Genomic DNA, 13,748 nt, shown 5'->3' on the forward strand with positions numbered 1-13,748 from the left:
GCCCTTGGGCGGTCGGCAATAGTTCCAGTTTGAAGCACTCTCATTCTAAGATTAATTATTGTCTGGCGTGAACAATTAAAGACTCTTGCAACAGTGACCACAGACTGACCAGCATAGAGCCTACCTATAGCACGTAGACGTTCTACATTTGAAAGGCGCAGCATTTTCTAACAAAGATGAAAATAACAATTTTAATTTGTTTTTCCAGTTCAAGTTACGTGTGCGTGTTCAGTTTAAGCTAACTTGCATCGATCGACCTCACAAGTTTGTGTTTGCACGTGTTTTTCAGGTTTTTAATCTTTATATGCTCAAAAGTCACGTGATCCACGTGACTTTACAATTTTATGAAATTAAAGGCTTCTTACTACTTACTATCGTTAGAAACACTTTAAAATTTATTTGACTTACCAGAAAAAAAATTTGTTGAAATTCATCATTGTCAAGTTTTTAATTTGGCTGAGTATATTAACATACCCTGGTTACCTCTAATAAAAACAGCAGTGCATTTCTGCAGTTTTGTATTGTTTCTGAATATCCCCTACGTTTTTTGAAGAGTATATATTATAACTGTTTGATTGTTATAATCAATTTGCAATATTATTTTCGAATCTTTTCAAATTTATTATTTTTCTCCGTTTCGAAGCGCATTTACATAAGCTTATGCTTGTTTGTGTATCAGGATACATTATATTGTATACATGTAAGTGTAAAACGACTGAAAACCACTTGTTTAAATCACATTCCAAGTTCTAAAAGTTTTCTTTTTATATTGAGCATTTTATGGGGGATTAATAATAATACGAATCAAAGGTGCTGTAAATATGAAAGTGTTCTACACGTTCCGATAGCACTGAAGTAAATCTACAACTTGACGTTCGCATACCCTACTGTTCCTATCAGCATCATCAGACTATTTTAAATTGCTAGCCATACACTCCGTTTTGTATATAGAACCTTTTGTTTTTATCTAAATTACTTTTCGATTAACTGCACCATTGAGAAGATTTATTTTTCTTTAAAATATAAACCTATTATTCATGCCTTTAATATTTTTGTAAAGAAATTTCTTACAGACGGAAGATGAATTTATATAAGTTCCGACTTGTTTTCAGATCCCAAAATAACATGATGTATCTTATCTCTGTTTATGTATTTTATTGAATAAATAGAAGTAAATGGAGATAAAATTGTATACTGGGGACTGTAAGTACACACAAGAGTTATGTTCCTTCTTACGGATACCGACAAAGCATACATACCGATTTTGAAAAAAAAAGCCAAAAATTTTAAACTTTTTGAAATTGAACGGTAAACAATCAAAAACGATATGAGATTATTGGGAGTTTTAAAAAGAGAAGATTTGGGTATATACACGAGTTATGTCCCTTCCATGCGACAACCAAACAAGCATGAATTGTTGGATTTTAACACAAGAAGACTGATTTTAAAGTAATTATGACATATTTAGCTAAAGGAATGGTAGTATATTAAAAAATGATATACATGATTTTGATATATGTGGAAATAATGACGGTTTTGGGTAGATTTGTGTATCACACGAGCTATGTCCCTTGGTTACGACTTCCAAACTTGCTTGGAAATCGCATTTTGAGGGGCATTTTGACACTAAAAAGTTGCGATTTTAAAGTAGTTAAGTCTCTAACTCAATATCATCCAAAGTCTTACACGTTGAAAACACAAATTATTTGTCAATTCAAATCAACATTGATGTTGTGATCTTACCGCATAACTTTCCTTCTCGATTTAACAATTAAATGGATAATCAAGACTGTGCTGTTTATCGTACTGACTTTAGTAATGATGACCGAGGCTAAGCAGAAATTTCATTCCCTTTGTTCGCGGTTCATAGCGGATCAATTTGAATGAAATTTTCAGCAAATTGCCTTTACGTTATCTAGTTTTTAACTATTATAGTGAGAACTGCTAACTCGTTATCGAATCTCCCATAATGTATCTTTAACGAATCGTGTACCATAGTGCGTTTCAGAGTCATTTGTAACAAGTGACCAGAAAGAACGAGCCTAGACATATTGCACAACTCATGTCAAATGATGACGCCATATCTTATCTGGAGAGCATGTGCAATAGACTGGAATAACCAGACGCTAGAAATTGCCATTCGGTTGAGACTCATGGCGTATTTTGCTGGACATAACTGATTTGAAATTTGAGTCAAAACGGAAACATTTGAATATAAATCAGTTTATTTACAATCAGATTACATTATTGTATGCATTGAGACCCATTTGGGTCAATTTCTAGGTCCCAAATATGAGCGATTTAGCTCTTTAAATTAAAAATGACAATTCGGCATATAGAACTGTATATTATCAAATATCAATATAAATTATTGTGATATGAGTTGAAATAGTGGTGGATTTGGGTAGATTTGGCCTAGAATTTAAAATTGATCCATTTCAGCATGAATTATAAGTTATTAATAGGCCAACAGCAGGGGCAGGTCAAGGAATTTCTGCAGGAGGGGGTTTGCCAGGTTCCTGAGACAATGTATCTCCCCCCCCCCCTCCGGCATGGTCTCTATCGCATTTTGGCGTATATACATACACATTGAGCTTTTTAAACAGAGAAATTCAACACCTTGTTTAACGTCAATTTTTATTATGAACTAATACAATGACATTGTGATTCAATTTCATGGATGCAAAGCATTAATTGTGATTAACTTTTCTCATAAAAAAGTGTTGATTTACAAAAAAAAATTATATAGCAGAGCCCTCTGGATCCGCCCCTGAACACTTTACATTCTTGAATTGTTTATGATATTCTCTGAAATAAAATAAATAAAAATTTTAAACCGATAGGTCAGGTTTATTTCCATTGATTAGCAGAAGTCGCAACTACTATAATTGATTGATGTCTGTACAAATTTTCATACTGACATGTGATGCAGAAACCAAAAGCAGAGAGCATGAACGTAAAATTCCATTTTAATTTTGGTCCTTTAACTTTGACTTATTTGAATGGAAAATTTCTTCAAGATTAGGTTAATATTCCGTACACTTTTATTCACCTACTTAATGATTAAAACAGGTGGGACGATTTACCCAATTCTACCCAATACCACCTCAATATCAACACATACTACCCAATACTACAACATAATGATGCAAAATAGACATATCCTTTGATTTTTTTTAAAAAATAGAGAGTTATATCGCGGGAAATGTACTTCAAATGCGATACCGATGTCTGGCTGTTCCATTTGCTTCCCTATACCACCCCAAAAAGGCCAATAATAACACAATCTACCAAATACTCATCAAATACTACCCAATATGATCAAATAATAACATAATATTGTCAAATAACAGGACATTAGTATAATTATTGCAATGAATATTCGATACTTGGCAGAAAATTGAAATGTTTACCCATGCAGTTATCTCCCTTTAAAACCGGTAAATAGATTTTAGATTGCTACTCGATTTAATCATCTTTTTTGGCTTTGCAGTTGGTTTCCAAGACGACAAACTTAAAATAAGAAAAACAAGTATGACGATATACCATATTTTATTCTCAAAATGACCCATCAGTCTCTTACCACTTGATAGGGTCATCTGTCAAACAAGGTGGGTTTTCTTGTGTCCCCTGGTTTCATCTCACTGTTAAACACACCTTCGCGCAAGTGAGTTAATGAAATATTATTGAACTATATATTAGTCCCCAAATTACCTAGTTAGTGTCGATTGTTTGTATGTATTTTAAAATTAATGCTTTAACAAAACAATTGCATAATGTTTATATTATTTTTTCGTGTCAACTTTTAAGTTTTTGCGTATTTACTTACTGCATGATGTTTTATTTCAAAATTAACGAAATTGCACATGTTTCTTTCCAGTGTGTAATTCGCGACGCTACACTTCTCAGTGCATCAAAACTATCATTTACGGCCTGTTATGGCTCTGTCGATTTCTTTGATAATATAAAAAAAACAGAATTTGATTAGCTAATTAACAATCTTAACACCGTTGATTAATTCCACTCAGGTGGAATGTATATACGAGTAGAGCATTACACATTTGTAATAAACATGTGCAATTTTGTTAATTTTAAATTAAAACATTGTCCATTAAGTATATATGCAATAACTTAATCGTTAACATGAAAAATAAATATAAACATATGCATATGTGGGAGGAAACTGGTGACCGTGTCTATTCATTTAGGTGCTAATGACATCGGCGCGTGCTTGAATACACTATTTTGCCTATAACGTTTTTTAGGACTTTGAATTCTGTCTTATGGTTTGGATTGTTCGTACTTGGTTTTATTTTATTTTTATCGTCACCTGTGGATATATACCGTTCAATACTTAGAATTTGTTCAATAATGAAAATATTCGAAGAATCAGTGAAATTTTGACAAGGGAGGGTTTTCAAAGGCGCCTGGTTTGCAACCGGAATCATTTAAAAGACAAAGAAGACACGTTATGAAGTCATTAAAAGACAGATATAAAGATAAATTTGTGTGCTTTCCTGACATATTATACCCATACTAAAATCACCAGGATGAAGAAATAATTATTGTATAAGAAGACTTTTGAGTAGGCCACAAGACAGTTAAATGAACATTTTTAAATCAACCTCTAAAATACTCTTTCATTTGGATGTTTGGCTGTTTGTTTTATAAACTTCTTTTAAAACTCTTTTTATTTTATGTTATGTTATATATAGATATGCTTTTAATGTGTAATATTGTATGAATACACTATAGAGGGAGCATCTATAATAACCTGTTTTCCTTATTTTAACTTCGTCGTTTTGGAAACAAACTGCAAAGCCCAACAAGATGATTAATTTGAGTAGCAATCTAAAATCTATTTGTCGGTTGTAAAGGGAGATAACTGCGTAAATATTTCAATTTTCTGTAAATTATCGAATATTTGTTGCAATTATTATACTGATGTGCTGCTAATTGACGATATTAGGTTTGTTTTTTATAATATTGGGTACGATTTGGTAGTATTTGGCAGTATTGGGTTATTATTTGCTTGATTTGGGTGACATAGGGAGGCAAATGGAAGAGCCAGACATCGGTAATCACATTTGAAGTACATTTTCCACGATATATCTCACTATTTTTGAAAAAAATAAAGTAATATGCTCATTTGACACCATTATGTTGTAGTATTGGGTAGTATATGGTGATAATAGAGTGGTATTCGGGTGGTATTGGGTAGTATTGGGTAAATCATCCCACCGGATTAAAACGTCTTTGCTGAGAAATGATTGAAAAACTAAATTTTCCTACAAAATATTCCTGAAGTGTAAAATGTTCTGTAGTTAAAAGAGTGGTTGATTTTATACAGAATTTGTTATAGAAATGCCATAAGCAAGATAGTTGCTTTTATATTGTCATTGTATGTGCTCTTTAACCTGCATTTAAAGTTAACCCCTGTAAAAATCAGAAAATGAAAAGAAACAAAATTTGTAATTTAATTTGAATTAGATTGTTTTCTGATGTTGCTTTTAGTGAACATATTCTTAGATTTGAAATTAATCTCATATAATTGAAAGGTTATAGCGATTTTTATGAGACTGGAAGCGACACTTTAAGACATGGGAAGGCACAGGATTGCCGTACGGAAACCCTTGCTTTAAATCAAGGTCAACCCAATTTATATAAACAAATTTTGCAAAATATATCTACAAATTTTGCATATAGTTTGTATCATTTCAATGTCCTTGTGTTTTCCAAAATCATAGAGCATCGTGTGCTGTCTAGCATGTTTGTAGAAATACTTTTCCATTCATTGATGTTGATGATATGTAAAAAGCTTTTAATCTTACTGATCGGGGGGGTTGGATGGCTGAATGGTTAGCATGCGCGCACTGTATCATAAAGTCTGTCATTGAGTCCCCGGTTGTACATGACAAGGAGTAGGGTCGCCTGTCCAATCTCGTGGGTTTTCTCCGGGTCCTCGGGTTTCCTCCCACTGCTAAAGACCCCTACACGCAAGCGAATTATTGAAATAAAATTAAACCATATGTTAGTCCCGAATTGACCTAGTTTGTGTCGAGTGGACGTTAAACCTCATTTCTCTCTCTCTTTAATCTTACTGATCATAAAAGGAACATGAAACATAAAATGATGTCTTTTTACAAACACATATACAGGTATCAAACTAGAAAGAGTTACCCCCCTTTAATTGTGATTTTGACTGCATGAACAAATGAAATGAAATGAAATGGGGTTTAACACCCTACTGTTCTGCTCCTATGCTGGGCTAATGAAGACGGGCATGTTTTACGTGCATTCTAATGTATACACGGGACCTCGGTTTTTCGTCTCATCCGAAGGACTAGACAGCTGTCCTTGTCAGGCCCTCTGTCCTGCATCACTGACAAGGGGGAACCACGCCGGAAAATCTGAATAAACTTTCTCTGCCAATGCAGGGATTGAACACCCGTCCTCCAGGCTAGCGAGCCAGCATCTTACCCACTTAGCATGAACAAACTTAATACATTTAATTTTGCGAAATGAAATGAATGAGAGAGAGAGAGATGTGGTTTAAAGTCCACAAACTAGGTCTTTTCAGGACTAATATGGGGTTCAATTTTATTTCAGTAATTCGCTTGCGTGTAGGGGTCTTTAGCAGCAGGAGGAAACTGGAGAAAACCCACACGGTTGGATAGGCGACCCTACTCCTTGTGACGTACAACCGGGGAATCGAATGACAGACCTTATGATACAATGTGCACACACTAACCGGTTGACCACCCAACCCCCTGCAAAAGTAAATGAGATTAGAGTTTATCGTCCTACTTTTCTGCACTAACCGGGCTAAGGAAGATGGGCATACACTATGCTATGTGGGAGTTTTGTCTTGACATCTGCGCTATGGTCTACTCTTATTTCGAATTCCAACCATCAAGGGGATTCTTTTTTACGTGCAGGCCAATGTGTACACAGGATCTCAGTTTTTTTGTACCATCTGGAAACTGGTCCTTGTCAGGCCCTCCCTCCAGCACCACTGACAATGGTAAACCAGACTGGATAATCTCGGGGGAACATTCTCGTTTAACACCTGGATCAAACCCCAGATCCCCTGGTGATTAAGCCAGCGACTTACTCACTTTGCCATTGTGTATAAAACTGCTAATGAAGAGAAATTCTTGATCATTGAAAGGAGAGGAATAATTCCCCTGTAGATGTTTTGCATGGAGAAAAGAAGGCATTCTAGAGAAAAAAAAATACAATGGCTATGTGAAAATTGATATGACTTTTGTTAGAGGGAAGACAATGTACAGCCAAATTTTACATGACCTGAGCTATCAAAAGCCAAATATATGCAGAGTATTAAATCCAAAGAAAGGTTTTTCCATACATCCAGTGCAGTCTGTTTCCATACACTTCAATTGTTTTGTCAATATAGATGTTACAATTCTAGGTCGATGTTCTGCAGTGGATTGGTAGATCACACATAGAACATGTGGCTTATAGAATATGCATGTAGATATATGTAAAAACCTTTCTTTGGATTCGATTCTCTGATAATAGTAGCTGAATAATCCACAGCATTTGCAAAATATAAGTCCAGTAGAATGTGGCTGTACTGTACATTTGCTTTTGAGGATGTCAGTTGCTTTTTTTTTAGGTTTATGATTCATATAATACTTTTTGCAGGATATGAAATATGGAAGATATTAAGAAGAGATTAGAATTGAAGAATTCACATGTACAGATAAAGGTCAATATGCATACATTTTGTATTTTTAAAGTTTATTACATACATACCTATTGTTTGATTTCAGATTTTTTCAGGGTAACCATTCAGGGGCCTTTAGCAAACCAGAAAATTTGTTTGTGATTAAACAACTAATTGTTAAAGGGGCATTAGGTAAGATTAGATAAAGAGCTGACAGTTTTTGCTAAACTATTCAAAAAAAGTAGGGGATATTTGATTTTTAAGTGTTATTAAAGTCACCTAATGAAACTGACGAAGAAACAAATGACAAAATGAAATGAATTTCACATTCATCGATTTATTCCAAATGATCGTTAGACTAAGTAAGGCACAGACTGACCATTATAAGGGTAAAATGATACCCGGGGTCAAACAGCAAAGTTACCACAGCATCACAACCAAGTCAGTAACGTGTAAATCCTCCTCTGTTTGCCAAACAAGCATTGATCCGACGTGGCATACTCCTAATGAGACGTCTAAGGTCATTTGGGTCCAGATTGTCCCATTCCTGTTGCAACGCAGCAGCAAGTTCTTGGACATTGGCAGGACGTTGTTGACGTTGACGTAACCTCTGTCCAAGCATGTCCCAGACATGCTCGATGGGGGAGAGGTCGGGACTCAGTGCTGGCCAAGGTAATGTGGTGATGTTCTGTTGTTGGAGGTAACCTGTAACGATCCTGGCCCTGTGACATCTTGCGTTGTCATCCTGGAAGATGAAACGGCGGCCATGACGTCGTGCGAACGGCACAACATGGTCTGCCAAGATGTTGTCCCGGTAGTACTGGCCTGTAACACGCCCTGCAACAACATGTAAAGCCGTTCTTTCAGCAACAGTGATGCCTCCCCACACCATAACAGAACCACCCCCAAATCGATCATGTCTGATGACGTTAACGTCTTGGAAGCGCTCGTTTCGACGACGCCACACCCTCCTACGTCTGTCCAAAAAATCAACAGTGAACCTTGACTCATCTGAAAACATCACATTGCTCCAGCGTCGATTATCCCAGTGTTGACGATCCCTACACCAACGACGTCTTGCCTGAATGTGATGATCTCTCAAACAAGGGATCACGCGAGGACGTCGGGCGCGAAGGTGACCCCTATGCAGTCGATTCCGAATCGTCTGGCCACTCACTCTCACACCAGTGTCTGTTTGAAGACGAGCGCTGATCTGATTTGCTGTGATGACACGATTTCTCAAGGCCAAGGTACGGATAAATCGATCCTGGGCTTGAGTTGTCGCCCTTGGTCGACCTGAGCGTGGTCTGTCCTGTACAGATTGTGTATCACGGTATCTGGACCATAGCCTGCTTATGACAGACTGAGAAACATTCATCGTCCGCGCCACAACCGCCTGTGTTGTGCCGATCTGTAGCATGCCAAGGGCACGTAACCTTTCATTTTGGGTAAGCCGACGCATATCAAAATTTGTTTTCTGGTCACTAAAACAATTAAACTGATGTTTCCACCCACATTTTCATGTGGACGTATATTGTCGTCGCCCCTGTCCGTCCATCCGTCCACAATTTGTTTGTGGACACTCTACAGGTCACAATTCTTATCCGATTTTGACGGAACTTGAAATATAGGTTTATCTCCAAAAGATCTCGGCTGCTTTCGATATTGGCATGTATCGGTTCGAAACTTCATGGATTATGGCCCCTGTTTGTACGAAAAATCACGTTTTTAGCTTGTGGACCCTATAGAGGTCACAATTTTTATAGGCCCACATTTTCATGTGGACGTATATTGTCGTCGCCCCTGTCCAACGGATGTCCGGACGTCCACAATTGTTTGTGGACCCTCTACAGGTCACAATTCTTATCCGATTTTGACGAAACTTGAAATATAGGTTTATCTCCAAAAGATCTCAGCTGCTTTCGATATATCGGATCGAAACTTCATGGATTATGGCCCCTGTTTGTACGATAAATCACGTTTTTAGCTTGTGGACCCAATAGAGGTCACATTTTTTATCCGATTTTGTTGAAACTTGAAATGTAAGTTTATAACCCAAAGATCTCGGTTCCTTTCGATATTCGCGCATATCAGACCATAATTTCCTGAATTATGGCCCCTGATTTTACGAAAAATCGCGTTTTTAGATTGTGGACCCTATAGAAGTCATAATTTTTATCCGATTTAAAAAAACATATTATTATATCACCGTTAAACCGTAAGGACGACTGAGATCGAATTTCGTGAAAATCAGCCCAAAATTGATAGACAAAATGGCCGCTGTTCGTTCTCAAATAGCGTAAGAATATGGTATATCAAGGTTGTGGACCCTATAGAGGTCACAATTTTTATCCGATTTTGTTAAAACTTGAAATGTAAGTTTATAACCCAACGATCACGGTTCCTTTCGATATTCGCGCATATCAGACCATAACTTCCTGAATTATGGCCCTGATTGTACGAAAAATCACGTTTTTAGATTGCGGACCCTATAGAAGTCATAATTTTTATCTGATTTAAAAAAACATATTATTATATCACCGTTACACCGTAAGGACGACTGAGATCGAATTTCGTGAAAATCGGCCCAAAATTGACAGACAAAATGGCCGCTGTTCGTTCTCAAATAGCGTAAGAATATGGTATATCAAGCTTGTGGACCCTATAGAGGTCACAATTTTTATCCGATTTTGTTAAAACTTGAAATATAAGTTTATAACCGAAAGATCTCGGTTCCTTTCGATATTCGCGCATATCGGACTGTAACTTTCTGAATTATGGCCCCTGAGTGTACGAAAAATCACGTTTTTAGCTTGTGGAACCAATAGAGGTCATAATTTTTATCCGATTTAAAAAAACGTATTATGATATCACAGGTTACACCCTAAAAACAGCTGAGGTCGATTTTCATGAAAATCGGCCCAAAATGTACAGACAAAATGGCCGCCGTACGTTCTCAAATAGCGTAAAAATGTGGTATATCAAGGTTGTGGACCCTATAGAGGTCACAATTTTTATCCGATTTTGTTGAAACTTGATATGTAAGTTTATAACCCAAAGATCTCGGTTCATTTCGATATTCGCGCATATCGGACCGTAACTTCCTGAAAGATTGTCCCTGATTGTACGAAAAATCACGTTTTTAGCTTGTGGAACCAATAGAGGTCATAATTTTTATCCGATTTAAAAAAACGTATTATGATATCACAGGTTACACCCTAAAAACAGCTGAGAACGATTTTCATGAAAATCGGCCCAAAATGTACAGACAAAATGGCCGCCGTTCGTTCTCAAATAGCGTAAAAATATGGTATATCAAGGTTGTGGACCCTATAGAGATCACAATTTTTATCCGATTTTGTTGAAACTCGAAATGTAATTTTATAACCCAAAGTTCTTGGTTCCTTTCGATATTCGCGCATATCGGACCTTAACTTCCTGAATTATGGTCCCTGATTGTACAAAAAATCGTGTTTTTAGCTTGTGGACCCTAAAGGTCATAATTTTTATCCGATTTAAAAAAACGTATTATTATGTCATCGTTATATGTATGGTTTAAATTAGTAAAACGAACAAGCCTATTGAGTTTCAGCAAATTTCAGTTAATTACATCTAGAGTTATGGCCCTTGTTTCACTTTGTTGAATCTTGTGAACGCTCGAAGATAAAAGTTATCACCCAATCTGTATGAAATTCATATGCATCATTTATATTAGTGAAATGAAGAAGCCTATTGAATGTCAGCAATTTCTGTCAATTACTTCTAGAGTTATGGCCAATGTTTTACTTTGTTGAACCTTGTGAACATTCGAACGACAAAAGTTATCATCCGATCTGTATGAAATTTATATGCATTTTTTGAAGATTACTTCCAGTGTTATGGTCCTTGTTTTAGTTTTTAGAACATTGTGAAACCTCAAACAACGAAAAATTATAATGTCATCTGTATGAAATTGTCTATTAAATGCCCCTAATTACCTACAACAGAATAAATATGCGACAACCCTTGTCGACCGCTCGGACGATTTAGCTGCTGTGGGCATATGTTTTGTTGCCAGGCAACCTATCTTAAATGTTTTAAATTCATTAGTCAATTTCAAAAAATAAAGGTTTCTGAAAAATTGGTGAAACAATTAATGATCGATGCCCGAAAAATATATTATAGCAGAGAAATGAGACGTCCGGTTTCTTACATAGACATAACAAACAAAAGAATGGACTGGAAGTCTATACTATTGTATGGTATCAGTATTCAGAAATGAAAATGGTGTTCTTCATATTTTTCAGAAATAATGAGTTGCTATCTGATAAAGGTGGGAAGGGTGGACTTTATTTCGAGCCCTTCATTTTGCAGACTAAAAGGCAAAATATTTTTTTTCCCCAAAATTATATTAATTTTTAATCGCTTTATCTGTCTGCCTAAGAAATCTGCCCCTACCCACTGCTCATACGGCTTTGCAAGGAACAGAAATAAAATTGTTTAATTAATATAGATATCTCCTTTATTAGGTAGATATATATATGCATATATAGAAGTAATTAGAAGATTCCATTTGAAGTAGTTGATATACGTAAAATAAAGTAAATGTGTCCATTCTAGATAATTATTTTATTGCTGGCATGTTTCATACAAGTAATGTCGTTTACTTTGAAAATTGTATGAAACATGTCAGCAATAAAATAGTTATCTAGAATGGACACATAACAGAGAGATTATCTATCACCAGGGCCATAACTAGCTCAGAGCAACGAGGGGAGCTGGAAGTGTTCTCAGGGGTGCTGTAAAATTGACGGACAATGCATATCTATTGTTTTTATGGTTGACAATTTTTTCACAGTGGGGGCAAAACTTTTTGCAGGTGGGGCTTTGCCACACCCCCCCCCCCCCCAATTACGGGCCTGTCTATCACTGTACCTTACAAAACATACAAGGGTGGAGAATGTTTTGTTATTTTTAAAGCATGGGACCGAGTTTATTACATAATTGTTAATGATATTATCATGGACGATTTTGCTGTTGGTGGGCATATTAGGGGCCCAAATTATCCCTCCATGTTTTTTTCTCAGTGAATTTTCATAATTTCTCTAGAAAGAAACTAAGTACATTCAGATTAGATAAAAAATATAAATAAAGAAAACGAAGGTCTTATATCCCTTAAAGTGTTGCTGTTAAATTCATCAATGACATTATCAGCAAGATCAATTGAATGTCATTTGGAGAATGATGTGTTCTTCACTTCTGGTGGACTTTTGAAATAGTTGTGCTATTCTGAAAGTGCTTTAGGGTTAACAAGACACATTTATATTGGCCTACAACTTTTTTTCTAAATTTATGTTGTCTGAAATAAATTGTCAAATTAGCTTATGGCTGAACACTCCCTTGATAAAGTCTTGCTTATTGTGTTGTAAAGCATAGTCTACTTTGACCAAAGATTAAGGTAAAATTTAATTGATTTAGTAGTTGATCATCTAGTATTTTCACCTGCCATCTTTGCTTCTGCTTCACGTTGTTTATTTACTTCTTACTGTTTTGTTTAAGATGTTTGTCCTACCAGGAATAACAATGCAACAGTTCGTTTTTACATTTTATATATCATAGCCGGATACATGGATACAAGCATAGTACAGATTACAATACTAAAGTCATTCTCAACCACTAGCCAGCCAGACTCGATGGGTGAGTCTGCTGATAGAAATTGCTACATCTTTTCCCTTCTGGAATCAAGTTGCTGTCTGGCGATTGCTCACAAATATGATAGTTTTGTAGCTTGGGTTTTGGTCAAATATGATGTAAATAATTAGAGAGATTGGTTAATTGAGCCAAATTACGTCATAACCCACCCTTAGATGGTAATGGAAATTTACTGGAGAAACTTCCCACAAGATATATGTTATCAACCTAGAATTGAATGTTTAGCACATTATGACTCTTTTTTTATATAACAATATGTCATTCATTCATTAAGTTGATTTAAGTACATACTACATGTATGTGAATCTAATAATTTGCCAAAGATATTAATTAATACAATATAATGCCATCATTTTTCTCTATTCCT

General features: G+C 35.8%; 1 protein-coding gene across 4 annotated transcripts in view; it reads left to right on the forward strand.

Annotated features, from left to right (window-relative positions):
* The window catches only part of LOC126817601 (focadhesin), a 310,529-nt gene that overhangs the window by 19,699 nt on the left and 277,082 nt on the right, over nt 1-13,748 (forward strand). For all 4 annotated transcript variants that reach the window (XR_008787793.1, XM_050544678.2, XM_050544677.1 and 1 more), the window contains exon 2: nt 7,669-7,732. Coding sequence is in view for 2 of the 4 variants with exons in the window: in XM_050544678.2 (XP_050400635.1) it covers nt 7,679-7,732 (54 nt within the window). In the remaining 2 variants the exon portion in view is untranslated. The remainder of the gene's footprint in view (nt 1-7,668; nt 7,733-13,748) is intronic.

The sequence above is a fragment of the Patella vulgata genome, chromosome 4, assembly GCF_932274485.2.
Source record: "Patella vulgata chromosome 4, xgPatVulg1.2, whole genome shotgun sequence".
Taxonomy (NCBI): domain Eukaryota; kingdom Metazoa; phylum Mollusca; class Gastropoda; family Patellidae; genus Patella; species Patella vulgata.